Genomic DNA, 12688 nt, shown 5'->3' with positions numbered 1-12688 from the left:
TGGGTAACCTGCAAGGATTGTGGTGTCCTTAAGAATAAGAATGCTGGAATTAATAAAACTGAAAGCAAAAAAACTAATTAATAAATAAAACCAAAAGTTGGTATTATGAAAAAACCAATAAAATTGATAAACCTCTGGTCAATTTGATTAAAAAAAAGAAAGAAGAAAACCAAATTGCTAGTATTATAAATGAAAAAGGTGAACTCACCACCAATGAGGAGGAAATTAAAGTAATAATTCGAAAACATTTTGCCCAACTTTATGCCAATAAATTTGATAATCTAAGTGAAATGGATGAATATTTACAAAAATATAAGTTGCCCAGGTTAAATGAAGAAGAGATTAAATACCTGAACAACCCTATCTCAGAAAAAGAAATTCAACAAGCCATTATTGAACTCCCTAAAAAAAATCTCCAGGGCCTGATGGATTCACAAGTGAAGTCTACCAAACATTTAAGGAACAATTGGTTCCAATCCTATATAAACTCTTTGGAAAAATAGGGAAAGATGGAACTCTGCCTAACTCTTTCTATGAAACCAATATGGTACTGTTACCTAAACCAGGAAGAGTTAAAACAGAGAAAGAAAATTATAGACCTATTTCCCTGATGAATATAAATGCAAAAATCCTAAATAATATCTTAGCAAAACGACAACAAGTCATCACTAGGATAATACATTATGATCAAGTAGGATTTATTCCAGAAATGCAGGGTTGGTTCAATATTAGGAAAACTGTTAGTATACTCAATTATATCAATAACAAACCTATCAGAAACCATATGATCATATCAATAGATGCTGAAAAAGCTTTTGACAAAATACAGCATCCATTCCTATTAAAAACACTAGAGAGTGTAGGAATAAATGGACTATTCCTTAAAATAATTAGCAGTATCTATCTGAAACCATCAACAAGCATTATACTCAATGGGGAGAGGCTAGAGGCATTCCCAATAGGATCAGGGGTTAAACAAGGGTGCCCATTATCACCACTACTATTCAATATTGTATTAGAAATGTTAGCATCAGCAATTAGAGAAGAAAAAGAAATTAAAGGAATTAGAATTGGGAAGGAAGAGACAAAACTCTCACTATTCGCAGATGACATGATGGTCTACCTAGAGAATCCCAAGAAATCATCTAAAAAACTACTAGAAACAATTAGCAATTTTAGCAAAGTTGCAGGTTATAAAATAAACCCCCATAAATCCTCAACTTTCCTATATATGACTAGCAAGAAACAGCAGGAAGAGCTAGAAAGAGAAATCCCATTCAAAGTAATCTCAGACAGTGTAAAATACTTGGGAGTCTATTTGCCAAGACAGACTCAGAATCTTTTTGAAAACAATTATAAAATACTTCTCACACAAATTAAATCAGATTTAAATAACTGGGCAAATATCAACTGCTCATGGATAGGTAGAGCTAATATAATAAAAATGACAATTCTACCAAAACTAAAACTATCTGTTTAGTGCCCTACCAATCAAAATTCCAAAAAATTACTTTAATGAGCTAGAAAAAATTGTAAGTACATTCATATGGAGAAATAAAAAGTCAAGAATTGCCAGGAGCTTAATGAAAAAAATGCAAATGAAGGTGGCTTAGCACTACCAGATCAAAAATTATATTATAAAGCATCAGTCATCAAAACTGTTTGGTATTGGCTAAGAAATAGAGTGGTGGACCAGTGGAATAGACTAGGTGTAAAAACAAGAGAGGATTATAGTAATCTGCTGTTTGATAAACCCAAAGAGTCAGGCCATTGGGATAAAAACTCCCTCTTTGATAAAAACTGCTGGGATAATTGGAAGTTAGTATGGAAGAAACTTAGATTAGACCAACACCTCACACCCTTTACCAAGATAAGATCCAAATGGTTACAGGACACAGACATAAAAAACAGTACTATAAGCAAATTAGAAGATCAAGGACTAGTCTAACTGTCAGATCTATGGAAAGGGGAACAGTTTATGACTAAGGAAGAGTTGGAGAACATCACTAAACCAATTAGATGATTTTGATTACATTAAATTAAAAAGTTTTTGCACAGATAAAACCAATGTAATCAAAATCAAAAGAAAAGTAGTAAATTGGGAAACAATCTTTACAACTAATGATTCTGACAAAGGACTCATTTCTAAAATATACAGAGAACTAAGTCATATTTTTAAAACAAAAAGCCATTCCCCAATTGACAAATGGTCAAAGGATATGCAAAGACAATTTACAGATGAGGAGATCAAAGCAATCCATAGCCATATGAAAAAATGCTCTAAATCATTAATTATTAGAGAAATGCAAATTAAAGCTTCTCTGAGGTACCACCTCACACCTCTCAGATTGGCCAGTATGACCAGGAAGGATAATGATCATTGTTGGAAGGGATGTGGGAAATCTGGGACACTATTACACTGTTGGTGGAGCTGTGAACTCATCTAACCCTTCTGGAGAGCTATTTGGAACTATTCCCAAAGGGCAACAAAAATGTGCATACCCTTTGACCCAGCAATACCACTACTGGGTCTATACCCTGAAGAGATGAGGAAAAAGGGTAAAAAAATCACTTGTACAAAAATATTTATAGCAGCCCTGTTTGTGGTGGCGAAGAATTGGAAATCCAGTATATGTCCTTCAATTGGGGAATGGTTTAGCAAACTGTGGTATATGTATGTTATGGAACACTATTGTTCTATTAGAAACCAGGAAGGATGGGATTTCAGGGAAACCTGGAGGGATTTGCATGAACTGATGCTGAGTGAGATGAGCAGAACCAGAAAAACACTGTACACCCTAACAGCAACATGGGAGTGATGTTCAACCTTTAAGGACTTGCTCATTCCATCAGCACAACAATTGGGGACAATTTTTGGCTGTCTGCAAAGGAGAGTACCATCTGTATCCAGATAAGGAGCTGTGGAGTTTGAACAAAGTACAAGGACTATTCCCTTTAATTCAGAAAAAAAAAAAACCCAGATGTCTTATGGTTTGATCTGGTTACCTCTGAGAATTCCGTTCTCTTTAAGGATATGATTTCTCTCTCATCACACCCAATTTGGATCAAGGTACAACATGGAAACAAAGTAAAGACTGACGGAGTGCTATCTGTGGGGTGGGGGTGGGGGGAGGGAAGCAAGATTGGGGGAAAACTGTAAAACTCAAATAATATCTTTAATAAAAATTTAAAAAAAAAAGAGGGACCAGAAAAAGCTTCCTGAAGAAAGTTGGATTTTAGCTGGAATGGGAAGAAAATGAAGATGAGAAAGACCATTTCAGGCATGGGGGACAGTCAGTCGCAATTCAGGAGATGGGGTGTACATGAAAAAAATTTTGCATTTAAATAAAATGTTCATTAATCGGAAAAAAAAGAATAAGAATGCTGGGAATGGGAGAGGGTTCAGAGGGAAAGATACTGATTTCTACTTTGGACTTGTTGAGTTTGAGAAGTCTATGGGATGTCCAGTTAGAGATAAACAAAAGACAGTTGATAATTCTGAATCAAGCTCAGGACAAAGATTAGAACTTGATCTATAAATCTGACAGTCATATTACAAAGATAATATTTGAACCAATGAGAGCTGATGAAGTGAGGTAGTAGAGAAGAAAAGAGAAGATTCCAAGACAGAATATTGGGGGAAACACACAAGTAGTGGTATGACCTGGATGAAGATTCAGCAGAGGCCACTGAGAAGAATCAGACAAGTGGGAGGAGAACAAAAGAAAATGGTACCCTGGGAACCTGGAAGAAATAGGCTCCAGGAGGAGAGGGTGAATAACAGTATCTGTAAGTCAAGTACTAATACTAATGTAAATCCTGCCGATGTAAGCCACATGTTAGTCTAATACTAATCCTTTAAGTCCTCATTTAACCTAGGGAAGAAGGATGTTTCAAACAAATCCCATCCTCGTTGCTTTCTAGATTCTTTATTCAGAGACCAAAGGAATGCTGAGGAAACTTGGAGAGATATAGACCTTTTTATTGTACAGACTTGGTGGTGGCAGGAGGCTGCAGGGTCAAGGAATTTCACAGTTCATGAACACTGAAGTGGAATTCTTGCATGTGAGATGTCAAGATCATGTAAATCTCTCTGTCCACTTTTTGTTCACCATTGCCCGCTCTACACCTCAGCTCCTGTCTGCTCATCTCTAGCAAGCAAGAGGTGTAACTGCTTCCATGCCCAAATAAAGGCTGCACATCTGACCTTGATTATATAATCATAATTCCAAATATGGGCCTTTCCATTCAAGTTAGACTATTGTGATTGAGATTCATTTTCCAATTCCAGTGAAATGGTTTGCCTTACAGTATCAAAGGTAGAAGAGAACTAACTCAAGGATGATGAATGAAAAATACCATTAGATTTAACAGTTAAGAAATCTCTAGTGGGGTAGCTAGGTGGCACAGTGGATAGAGGACCAGCCCTGAAGTCAGGAGGACCTGAGTTCAAGTCCAGCCTCAAATATTTAATAATAATGTTTGACCTTGGGCAAGTCATTTAATCCCATTGCCTTGCAAATAATGAATGAATGATTGAGTGAATGAATGAATGAATGAAGACATCCTTGGGAAAGTCATGAAATTCTGATTGCCTTTCATCCAAGGCCATTTCCAGTTGTCCTGATTCATATCTGGCCACTAGACTCAGATGGTGTTGGAGAAGAAAATGAGATTGGTGACTTAGCACAACCCCCTTCACTCAAATTCAATTCAAATACATATCATGGCATCACTTCCTTGATGTCACAATCCTCTTCAAAAATGAAGAACAAACATCATCATTGTAGACAAGTAGGAGGGGATAGATCAAAGTGTATATAGAGGGCAAGAGAAGGCTCACCTCTTCATGTGGCAAAGGAATAAAAGAGTGAAGGGGAAAATATTGTGGGGGTCCAGCCTCCGCGGGGTCCTTGGAACCTGACAGGAGGGATAGAGTCGGCAAAATGAGTTGAGTCGACACAGGGTTAAAGGCAGGAGCAGGTTGACTGAATGTCAGCTGCTTGGATTTATTTTTATAGTCTCAGAATCATATCAAACAAGCAAACTAAAATCATTTCCTTGGTTACAAAAGTGTACAATTTTCATCATTAATCATATAGTTCATATGGTTACAAGTTTGATCATGTAGTGGTTCCAAGTGTGATTATCAATCATGTAGTTAATTTTCTTGTCCCTGCTCAGACCATGATGACCTCAACCTGTCTGTTGCCTGGTTTGTTGCTGCATAGTAAAGTTATTAATTAAGCAGAACTTTCCTGATAATAATCTTTGATATAATTTGTTTAATGGAATGCTTTTATGTTTTTGTGCCACATATGTAATGTTTTTCGATATGCTCCCTTGACAACCTATGGTGAGGGCAGTTATGTTTGTCCACCCGTCCGTTGACTCCTTCAATAACCAATTTTCCTTTCAGCCCTGTTGATAAACGCTATGGTTTCTATGACATTTTATTCTTTCCCAATAAACTAAGGCTATTAGAGTTCACATATCGGTCACCTATACTAACTATTCTCTCACCAGCTTTATCATATATTCCTGTGTATGATAAGGGGGGCAAAACTGTTAATTTCCCTGGAATTTTATCTGACCCATCTTGTATCTGTTTTCCCTGTATATATTCTGATGTCTCCCTGGAACTCCCAGTGCTGTATTTTCCAAAGATTTCATAATGTTGAAGCCTTTTGTATGTCTCAGGGAGAGGCGGTCCTGTTAAATTTGAACAGAGTTCACAATCTGTTTTATGCAAGGAATTTCTCTGAAATTCTTCCTTTATAGTCATTCCACTATTTGAGTAAGTTTTGCAATCAATAATAGACCTATAAATATGGGTATACATGGAATCCCTATAGATATTGAAGAAGGAAATGTTCCATCAGGCAGTGTGGCCACCTTGAGTCTTCTTGCCATGAATGTGTCAAACAGCTTAGAGACCCTGGCTCCCAATAAAATATGACTTCAGGTTTTGATTGGAATGGGGGGATGGAAGTTATAAATTTAATTCCTCAGTTGAGTGTAGGGGAAGGAAATTAAGAGATGCTATTCCAAATCTTTTCATACTCCCTTAAGTAACTATCATGAGTGTAATAGTTAATCAATTAGGATGGTATAAAAAATTGCTTTACTACATTAAGGATGCAGTTGAGATTATGTAACATAAGTTATGTAACAAATTCACAGTGGACTGAATGAACCTGATTTCTTATAATTCTCTTCAGCAGGACACAAATGGAAACAAAAGAGATAGGGGCAGCTAGGTGGTGCAGTAGATAGAGCACCTGCCCTGGAGTCAGAAGGACCTGAGTTCAAATGTGATCTCAGACACATAATTACCTAGTTGTGTGACCTTGGGCAAGTCATTTAACCCCACTGCCTTGGAAAAACTAAAAAAAGAAAAAGAAAAAAAAAAGAAACAAAAGAGATGAATACTAGGCATAACCCAAGGTCACAGTTTGGCAAAACACAATTGTCAGTAGGACAAGGGGTCGAAAGATTCAAGTGTAGATAATATTGTATAGTTGCACCAAGAGGAACTGAACCAAAGGAACCTTTCCTTGAGAAAGGAAAAGAATGTAATCAATTTATGGCTAATGAACTGGGAAAGAACTAAGGAGGTGAAAGTTTGAAGTTCATAGGAGGAATGAAGAAGAGGTTTTAGGGGACATAAAGTATGGAGAAAGGTGGAATGATAACAAAAATGGAAGGAATTTCACAGTTTGTGAACACTGAAGTGGAATTCTTGCATGTGAGATGTCAAAATAAAGGTTATGACCACCTCTGTCATAGCCAAAGTAGACTGGAGATCATAGCAATTAATTAGACTCAAGAATTAGGAAGTTGGGGCGGCTAGGTGGCACAGTGGATAAAGCACCAGCCCTGGAGTCAGGAGTACCTGAGTTCAAATCCAACCTCAGACACTTAATTACCTAGCTGTGTGACCTTGGGCAAGCCACTTAAACCCATTTGCCTTGCAAAAAAAAAAAAACCTAAAAAAAATTAGGAAGTTAGAGTAGTTATGGGAACATCAATATGTATGGTGATCAATATATAGTACGAGGGCAGGAGTTGGGGTAGAGAGAAAAATATTGTGAGTTGGGAACTAAATTCATTGAGGAAGCAAAGAAAATATTGTTGTTCAATCATTTTTCAGTCATATATGACTGTTCACGACCCCATTTGGGGTTTTCTTGGCAAAGATAATAGAGTAGTTTGTCATTTCCTTTTCCAACTCATTTTTTTTAATAGATGAGGAAATTGAGGTCAATAGGGTTAAGTGACTCACTCAGGTCACACAGTGTCTGACGTTGGATTTAAATACAGGACTCCTGACTCCAGGCCCTGCACTCTATCCACTGGGCTACCTAGTTGCCCATAAGTAGGGTATATGTGTCAAAAGATAAGAGCTACCCAGACGTAGATTGGGTGTTAAATTTTGTCAAAATATTTTGAACACATTCTGTTTCCCAGGGTTAAGACCCAACAAGTTTGACATAACAGAAATCCTTTGCACTTTGGATGATATTACCCTCTGTCAAAGTGTACCACTTTGATCAGCACAATGTGTTCACTGAAGGATTTATGATTTTAGCTTCCCCTATTTCCCAGGGACATAGGGTTAACATTCATTACATATGATATCATAATCACAATACTATACACCTGTTCCCATTACAGGACTCTGGTTCTATACCCCACAGAGTAATTATAACTCCCAAAACTTGAGATCAACTTAAGAACTGTTCTCACAGGACCCAGGATTACTATGAATGAGCCTGCCATGGAACAGCAACTTAAGATCTAGAAATGATTATACCATGGGCCAGCCTGGTAGGTATATAAACTCTGCCTTCTCTCCAGCAAAATAAGCCTTCTTTCTCAGGGGGAAGTAGAGAGGAGTATCCCACCCACAAGCATCATTTTCCTCCCTTCAAAATTAATGCAACTTCTGTTTGTGTCCTGACATACTACCTGTGGCCTGCTCTGTTCAGCTCTGACCATTCACAGGCTAGAGGTCAGTTCCAGTGCAGTGGATAGTAGAAGAGGTTTAAGAATAATGGTGATAGGGGCGGCTAGGTGATGCAGTGGATAGAGCACCAGCCCTGGAGTCAGGAGTACCTGAGTTCAAATCCAGCCTCAGACACTTAATAATTACATAGCTGTGTGGCCTTGGGCAAGCCACTTAACCCCATTGCCTTGTAAAAAAAATACTAAAAAGAAAAAAAAGAGTAATGGTGATGAAACCAGGAGGGATGGGAATTCAGGGAAGACTGGAAGGATTTGCATGAACTAATGCTGAGCAAGATGAGCAGAATCAGAACACTGAACACCCCAATAGCAACATGGGAGTGACGATCAACCTTAATGGGCTTGCTCATTCCAACAGTGCAACAATCAGGCACAATTTGGGGGTATCTGCAATGGAGAATGCCATCTGTATCCTGGGAAAGAATTGTGGAGTTTGAACAAAGACCAAAGACTATTTTAATTTTAAAAAAAGTTATTATATAATTTTACTTTATTTCATACTTTATGTTTTTTCCTTAAGGATATGATTTCTCTCTCATCACATTCAATTTAGATCAATGCATACCATGGAAACAACGTAAAGACTAACAGACTGCCTTTTGTGGGGGGAGGGAAGCAAGATTGGGGGGAAAATTGTAAAACTGAAAATAAATAAAATCTTTCAAAAAAAAGAGTAATAGTGGTAGAGGAAGTCTGGAGTGGCAGTAGGGAGTAAAAATATTCCAATTGTCACACTATGACCAGTGAGTTTTAGATATAAGTGAAAGTGCAAGCAGTATTTTAAGGGTTCGCAAGGGATTCAATCAAGAGAGAATCAGATCTAAGAGACTGCCAGAAGATGGATGGAGTATTAAAAAAAAAAAGGAAACAGCTTAAAATGAAAGCAACTTTGTTAATTATGAAGCAAGCAAGCCAGAGAGCATAGTGAAACCTTGGTGGAGTAGGTAGGGTTGAGGGGGATGGCTATAAAGGAGCTAGTAGTTTGATTTGTATATAAGCAACTAAGGGTTCAGAATCACTGGGATAGTGATAATATGATAACCATGGAGAAATAAATCCAAGCACAGTATCAGTGGTTGGAGAAATCCCTTTAGTGAGGCAGATGATTCAGTTTGTCAAAGCTATCTCTTGAAGGGGAGGTATAAAGGTTGAGGGTATGATGCACTGTCATCAATAGAGAAATTGGGAAGAGGGATGAGTTTGGGTGAGAGAGAAATGAATACTGTTCATATATTAGACACTGAATGGATATTTGTTGAATTAACAAATTAATTCAATGGATTAAATCAGTTTAAATCCAGACCAGGTCTGAACCAACAGACCTCAGGGGAAGCCCTTAAAGTGTTCTAAAGAAGCTTTTCCCCAGGAGAAATTATTTGATCTAACATACCAGATTTTTCAGAGACTGCTCAGCAAATTAGAATCCTGTCCTTTGCTTCCATTCCCTTGTCTCATCCCATTCCAACACACAGTCATAGTTTCTTGGAATTAGGAACCTCAGGATTTTATTAAGGAGAAAAGGGATAATGGGCACAAGCTCACATACATACATACACACACACACACACACACACACACACACACACACACACAAAGTGAACATCATCAGACTTTAGTCACGCCAGATAGAAAGACTAAGCATCAAAAGAAGGCTAAATTGCTGTTGTGTTTCTATGACCTGAAGAGGGAAAGATAAAAATGGGAGGTTGTGTTCAGTAGGTACCCTTTCCTCTCCCTTTAGCCCTCTGTAAATCTCTCTCCCTCCCAAAATGCCAGGCATCATCCCAAATATCCTGACAAAAAAAAAAGGACCCTACCTCCCTTGATCTCTACCCCTTACCACCAGAATCTAGTTTGCCAGCTTAACTCCCAAATCTCCCCTTCTCCATCTCTAGAGCAGGATTATTTCCTACTCATTTAAGGGGGTGGGGTTACAGTTGAGGGACACACCTGTTGTTCCAGGTTGGGGTCCAACCTCCTGCCTCCCACCCTGGACCAGCCTCTTCTGGATTTTCCATATTCTCATAAGAGTCACCATCTAAAAGGCATAAGAGATCGGGTTAAAGGGAGACAGGAGAGAGAGAAATGGGGAGAAGGGAGAGGGATGACTCGTTAGAGTCTAAAAAGCTTAGACAAGGCTGAAAATTGAAAGATATTTACCTTCCTCCTGGTTTGGACCAGGCTGAGGATGAAGGTTCCGCATCTGAGGGGCAGCATACAGGATTCCTCTCATGTCCTCATAAGACTGAGATCCTGTTTATAGGTGAAGGATGAAGGGACGCATGTGAGAAATAACTAGATCAGACTGAGCATAGATAATCCCAAGGGCCAGGCTGGGGAGAAAGAGTTGGAGATTGAGTTAAGGGGAGTAAACCATATCTCACTACAAAAGTGCTTAGGTTCAGACTTAGAAAGCTCCATAAGGGCAGGAACCCAAGTTTTATTTAATCTTCTCCAGCACCCAACCTTAAGCTCTTCACATAGTGAATAGTTGGATTAAGCATCAGACCAGCTGAGGATCAGGGTCATATTAAAGTCAGAACTAGGTTTGAGATATGAAATAACAATATAAATATTTATTTCCTTCCCACATCTCACCAAGTGAAGAAGCCTCCCGGAAGGTGTCCCAGACAGGCCCTTTGGGGACCAGGAAGCCTAGAGAGGAAAGCAAAAAAGATCCTTTCAGTCCTTGGGTCTATTCTTCTACCCTTCTACTCCCCTTTCCAGTCCCTAAATTAGGAATATTTTTGCCCCCACCTGTTGTTGTGTAGACAGGTGGGACCATTTCCTTGTTCTCATTTTCGTAAGATTCAGCTATTGGAGAGAAGAGGGAGAAGGTGAACAAGAGGTGAGGTGAGAAAGTTGTCTCCATAAGAGCCTCTTGGGACTTCTCTAACCCACCCTTTCCCCAGCTCCCCTTGGCCTCCTTGGTCCTTCAGGGTCCCCCTCTTCTATCACCTAAGGTTTCCTCCCCACTTCCTTATTACCAGTTGAGAAAGAATCATCCTCCAATTCTTCAGCAGCCAAGGTTCTTTTCTCTTCATTCTCATAACCCCAATCATCTGGGGAGGGAAGGGAGTCAGAAAGAAGGCTGGGCATTCTACCTGTTCATCCAATGCCTTTAGGGAAAGGGAAGAAGGAGCTGGTGGGGGAAGGGTGTTGCTCAGTGGAGGAAGTTTGGACTCTTTAACATACACGAGATTGGTCCCTGGATGAGGGGAGCAACTCCATTATTACCTTGGGAGATCTGATCCTGGCTATTTTCATAGGCCACAGAAGCCTCTTCACCATCTGGTTCCTCATAACCTTCCCCTTCTTCCTCCTCTGTGTCTGCGGAGTAGAAGCTGTCACTGCCCCCAAATTCCCCAGCTCATCCTGCTCTCCTATTCCCTCCCAAATGGACTCCAACTTTCACTAAACAATGCCCAGGACTTCTCAACTCTCAGAACCTGGAAAGTGGATAATCCTCTTGCAAGGATCGTCTGTACCTTTATCCCCTGTATCAAAGAGGATTATTTAGATCTAACATGAAAATTAAATATCAACTTATTGAGCCTCATTTTACAAATGAAGCAACTGAGACCCGCAGAGGAAAAATTACTTTCCTAAAGCTAATAAGCATCAAAGTCAAGATTCCACTAGGACTCCTGACTTCTACTATGTCATGCTTCTTTCTCCTCTGACTTTGGCTCTAGTTCTAGCTCAAGATACATTCTCTTAAAAGTCATTCACCTTCCTGCCTTGGACTCCTGATCCCAGGAATTCTTGTTTTTTGCTGCCTTTGGTGTGGGTTCACAAAGGATGGAGTAGCTTCTTCAAAACCAGGGGTCCATTTCAGGGTCCGAACTAGAGGGTAGAAATGGAGTGGGGTCAACTGGACCTCACTTCAGCAAAACAGCACTTTTATTTCTCCCTAATTGATTCCCTGTCTCTCCTCTTTTCATCTCAAAACCCCTTGACATCATCTCTAACTCTCCTTTTCCCTGACAAAAGGATAAGGGTGGTTTTTTACTCCTATCCAACCCCTCTATTCCCTCTCATCTTTCCCAGTAGATGAAATATTTATCCTCTCTCTCTCTCTCTCTCTCTCTCTCTCTCTCTCTCTCTCTCTCTCTCTCTCTCTCTCTCTCTCTCTCCTTCAACAAGTCCTTAAAAAATCTTCACTGAACTCCACAATCCCCAGAAGGTTTGTTTGGTATTTTCATTTTATACTTCAGCCAATCACCTTGAAAAAGCTATCTATACTTGCTGCCTTCACTTCCTCTCCTCTGTCTCACTCCTTAACCTTTGAAGCAATCTAGCTTCTGTACTCATTATTCAAATCAAACTGTTCTCTCTCTACACATGATCTCATATTTGTCAAATCTGATAGTAATCTATCCATGGACTACCCCCACCCCTACCATAAAGTGATTACAGGAAGTTTGTAAATTTAGATGGGGGAAAAATCTTTACTTCAATATAATTGTGTTTCTTTATATCCTATGTATTTTATTTTCTAGTTCTCTTCCATCTAACTTTTTGACCTCCTTGACTAGCTTTTGAGCCATATTATGGCTCCTTGTGACTGTTCCCTAGAGTTCTTTTCTCTCCACAGACACTCCATATTACTAACATCATCAGCTCCCATGAGCTTAATTATCATCTCTATGAGGATGAC

The 12688-nt window shown here is 39.1% G+C and overlaps 1 protein-coding gene across 4 annotated transcripts in view; it reads right to left on the bottom strand.

Moving 5' to 3' along the window:
* Positions 1 to 4419: 4419 nt before the first annotated feature.
* The window catches only part of CD19 (CD19 molecule), a 34878-nt gene continuing 26609 nt past the window's right edge, over positions 4420 to 12688 (bottom strand). For 2 of the 4 annotated variants that reach the window (XM_074197367.1, XM_074197368.1), the window contains 7 exons: positions 11761 to 11874; positions 11266 to 11358; positions 11016 to 11090; positions 10786 to 10842; positions 10627 to 10683; positions 10189 to 10281; positions 7738 to 10066 (listed from right to left, as the gene is read on the bottom strand). In XM_074197367.1, the coding sequence (XP_074053468.1) occupies positions 9960 to 10066; positions 10189 to 10281; positions 10627 to 10683; positions 10786 to 10842; positions 11016 to 11090; positions 11266 to 11358; positions 11761 to 11874 (596 nt within the window). In that variant the 3' untranslated portion in view covers positions 7738 to 9959. Of the gene's footprint in view, positions 5713 to 7737; positions 10067 to 10188; positions 10282 to 10626; positions 10684 to 10785; positions 10843 to 11015; positions 11091 to 11265; positions 11359 to 11760; positions 11875 to 12688 lie in introns of those variants that run through there. The other 2 variants (XM_074197365.1, XM_074197366.1) reach the window with 2 other exon arrangements.

Source organism: Macrotis lagotis, chromosome 8 (assembly GCF_037893015.1).
Source record: "Macrotis lagotis isolate mMagLag1 chromosome 8, bilby.v1.9.chrom.fasta, whole genome shotgun sequence".
In the NCBI taxonomy this organism is placed as follows: Eukaryota; Metazoa; Chordata; class Mammalia; order Peramelemorphia; family Peramelidae; genus Macrotis; species Macrotis lagotis.
This window is presented reverse-complemented; position numbering and strand designations above follow the sequence as displayed.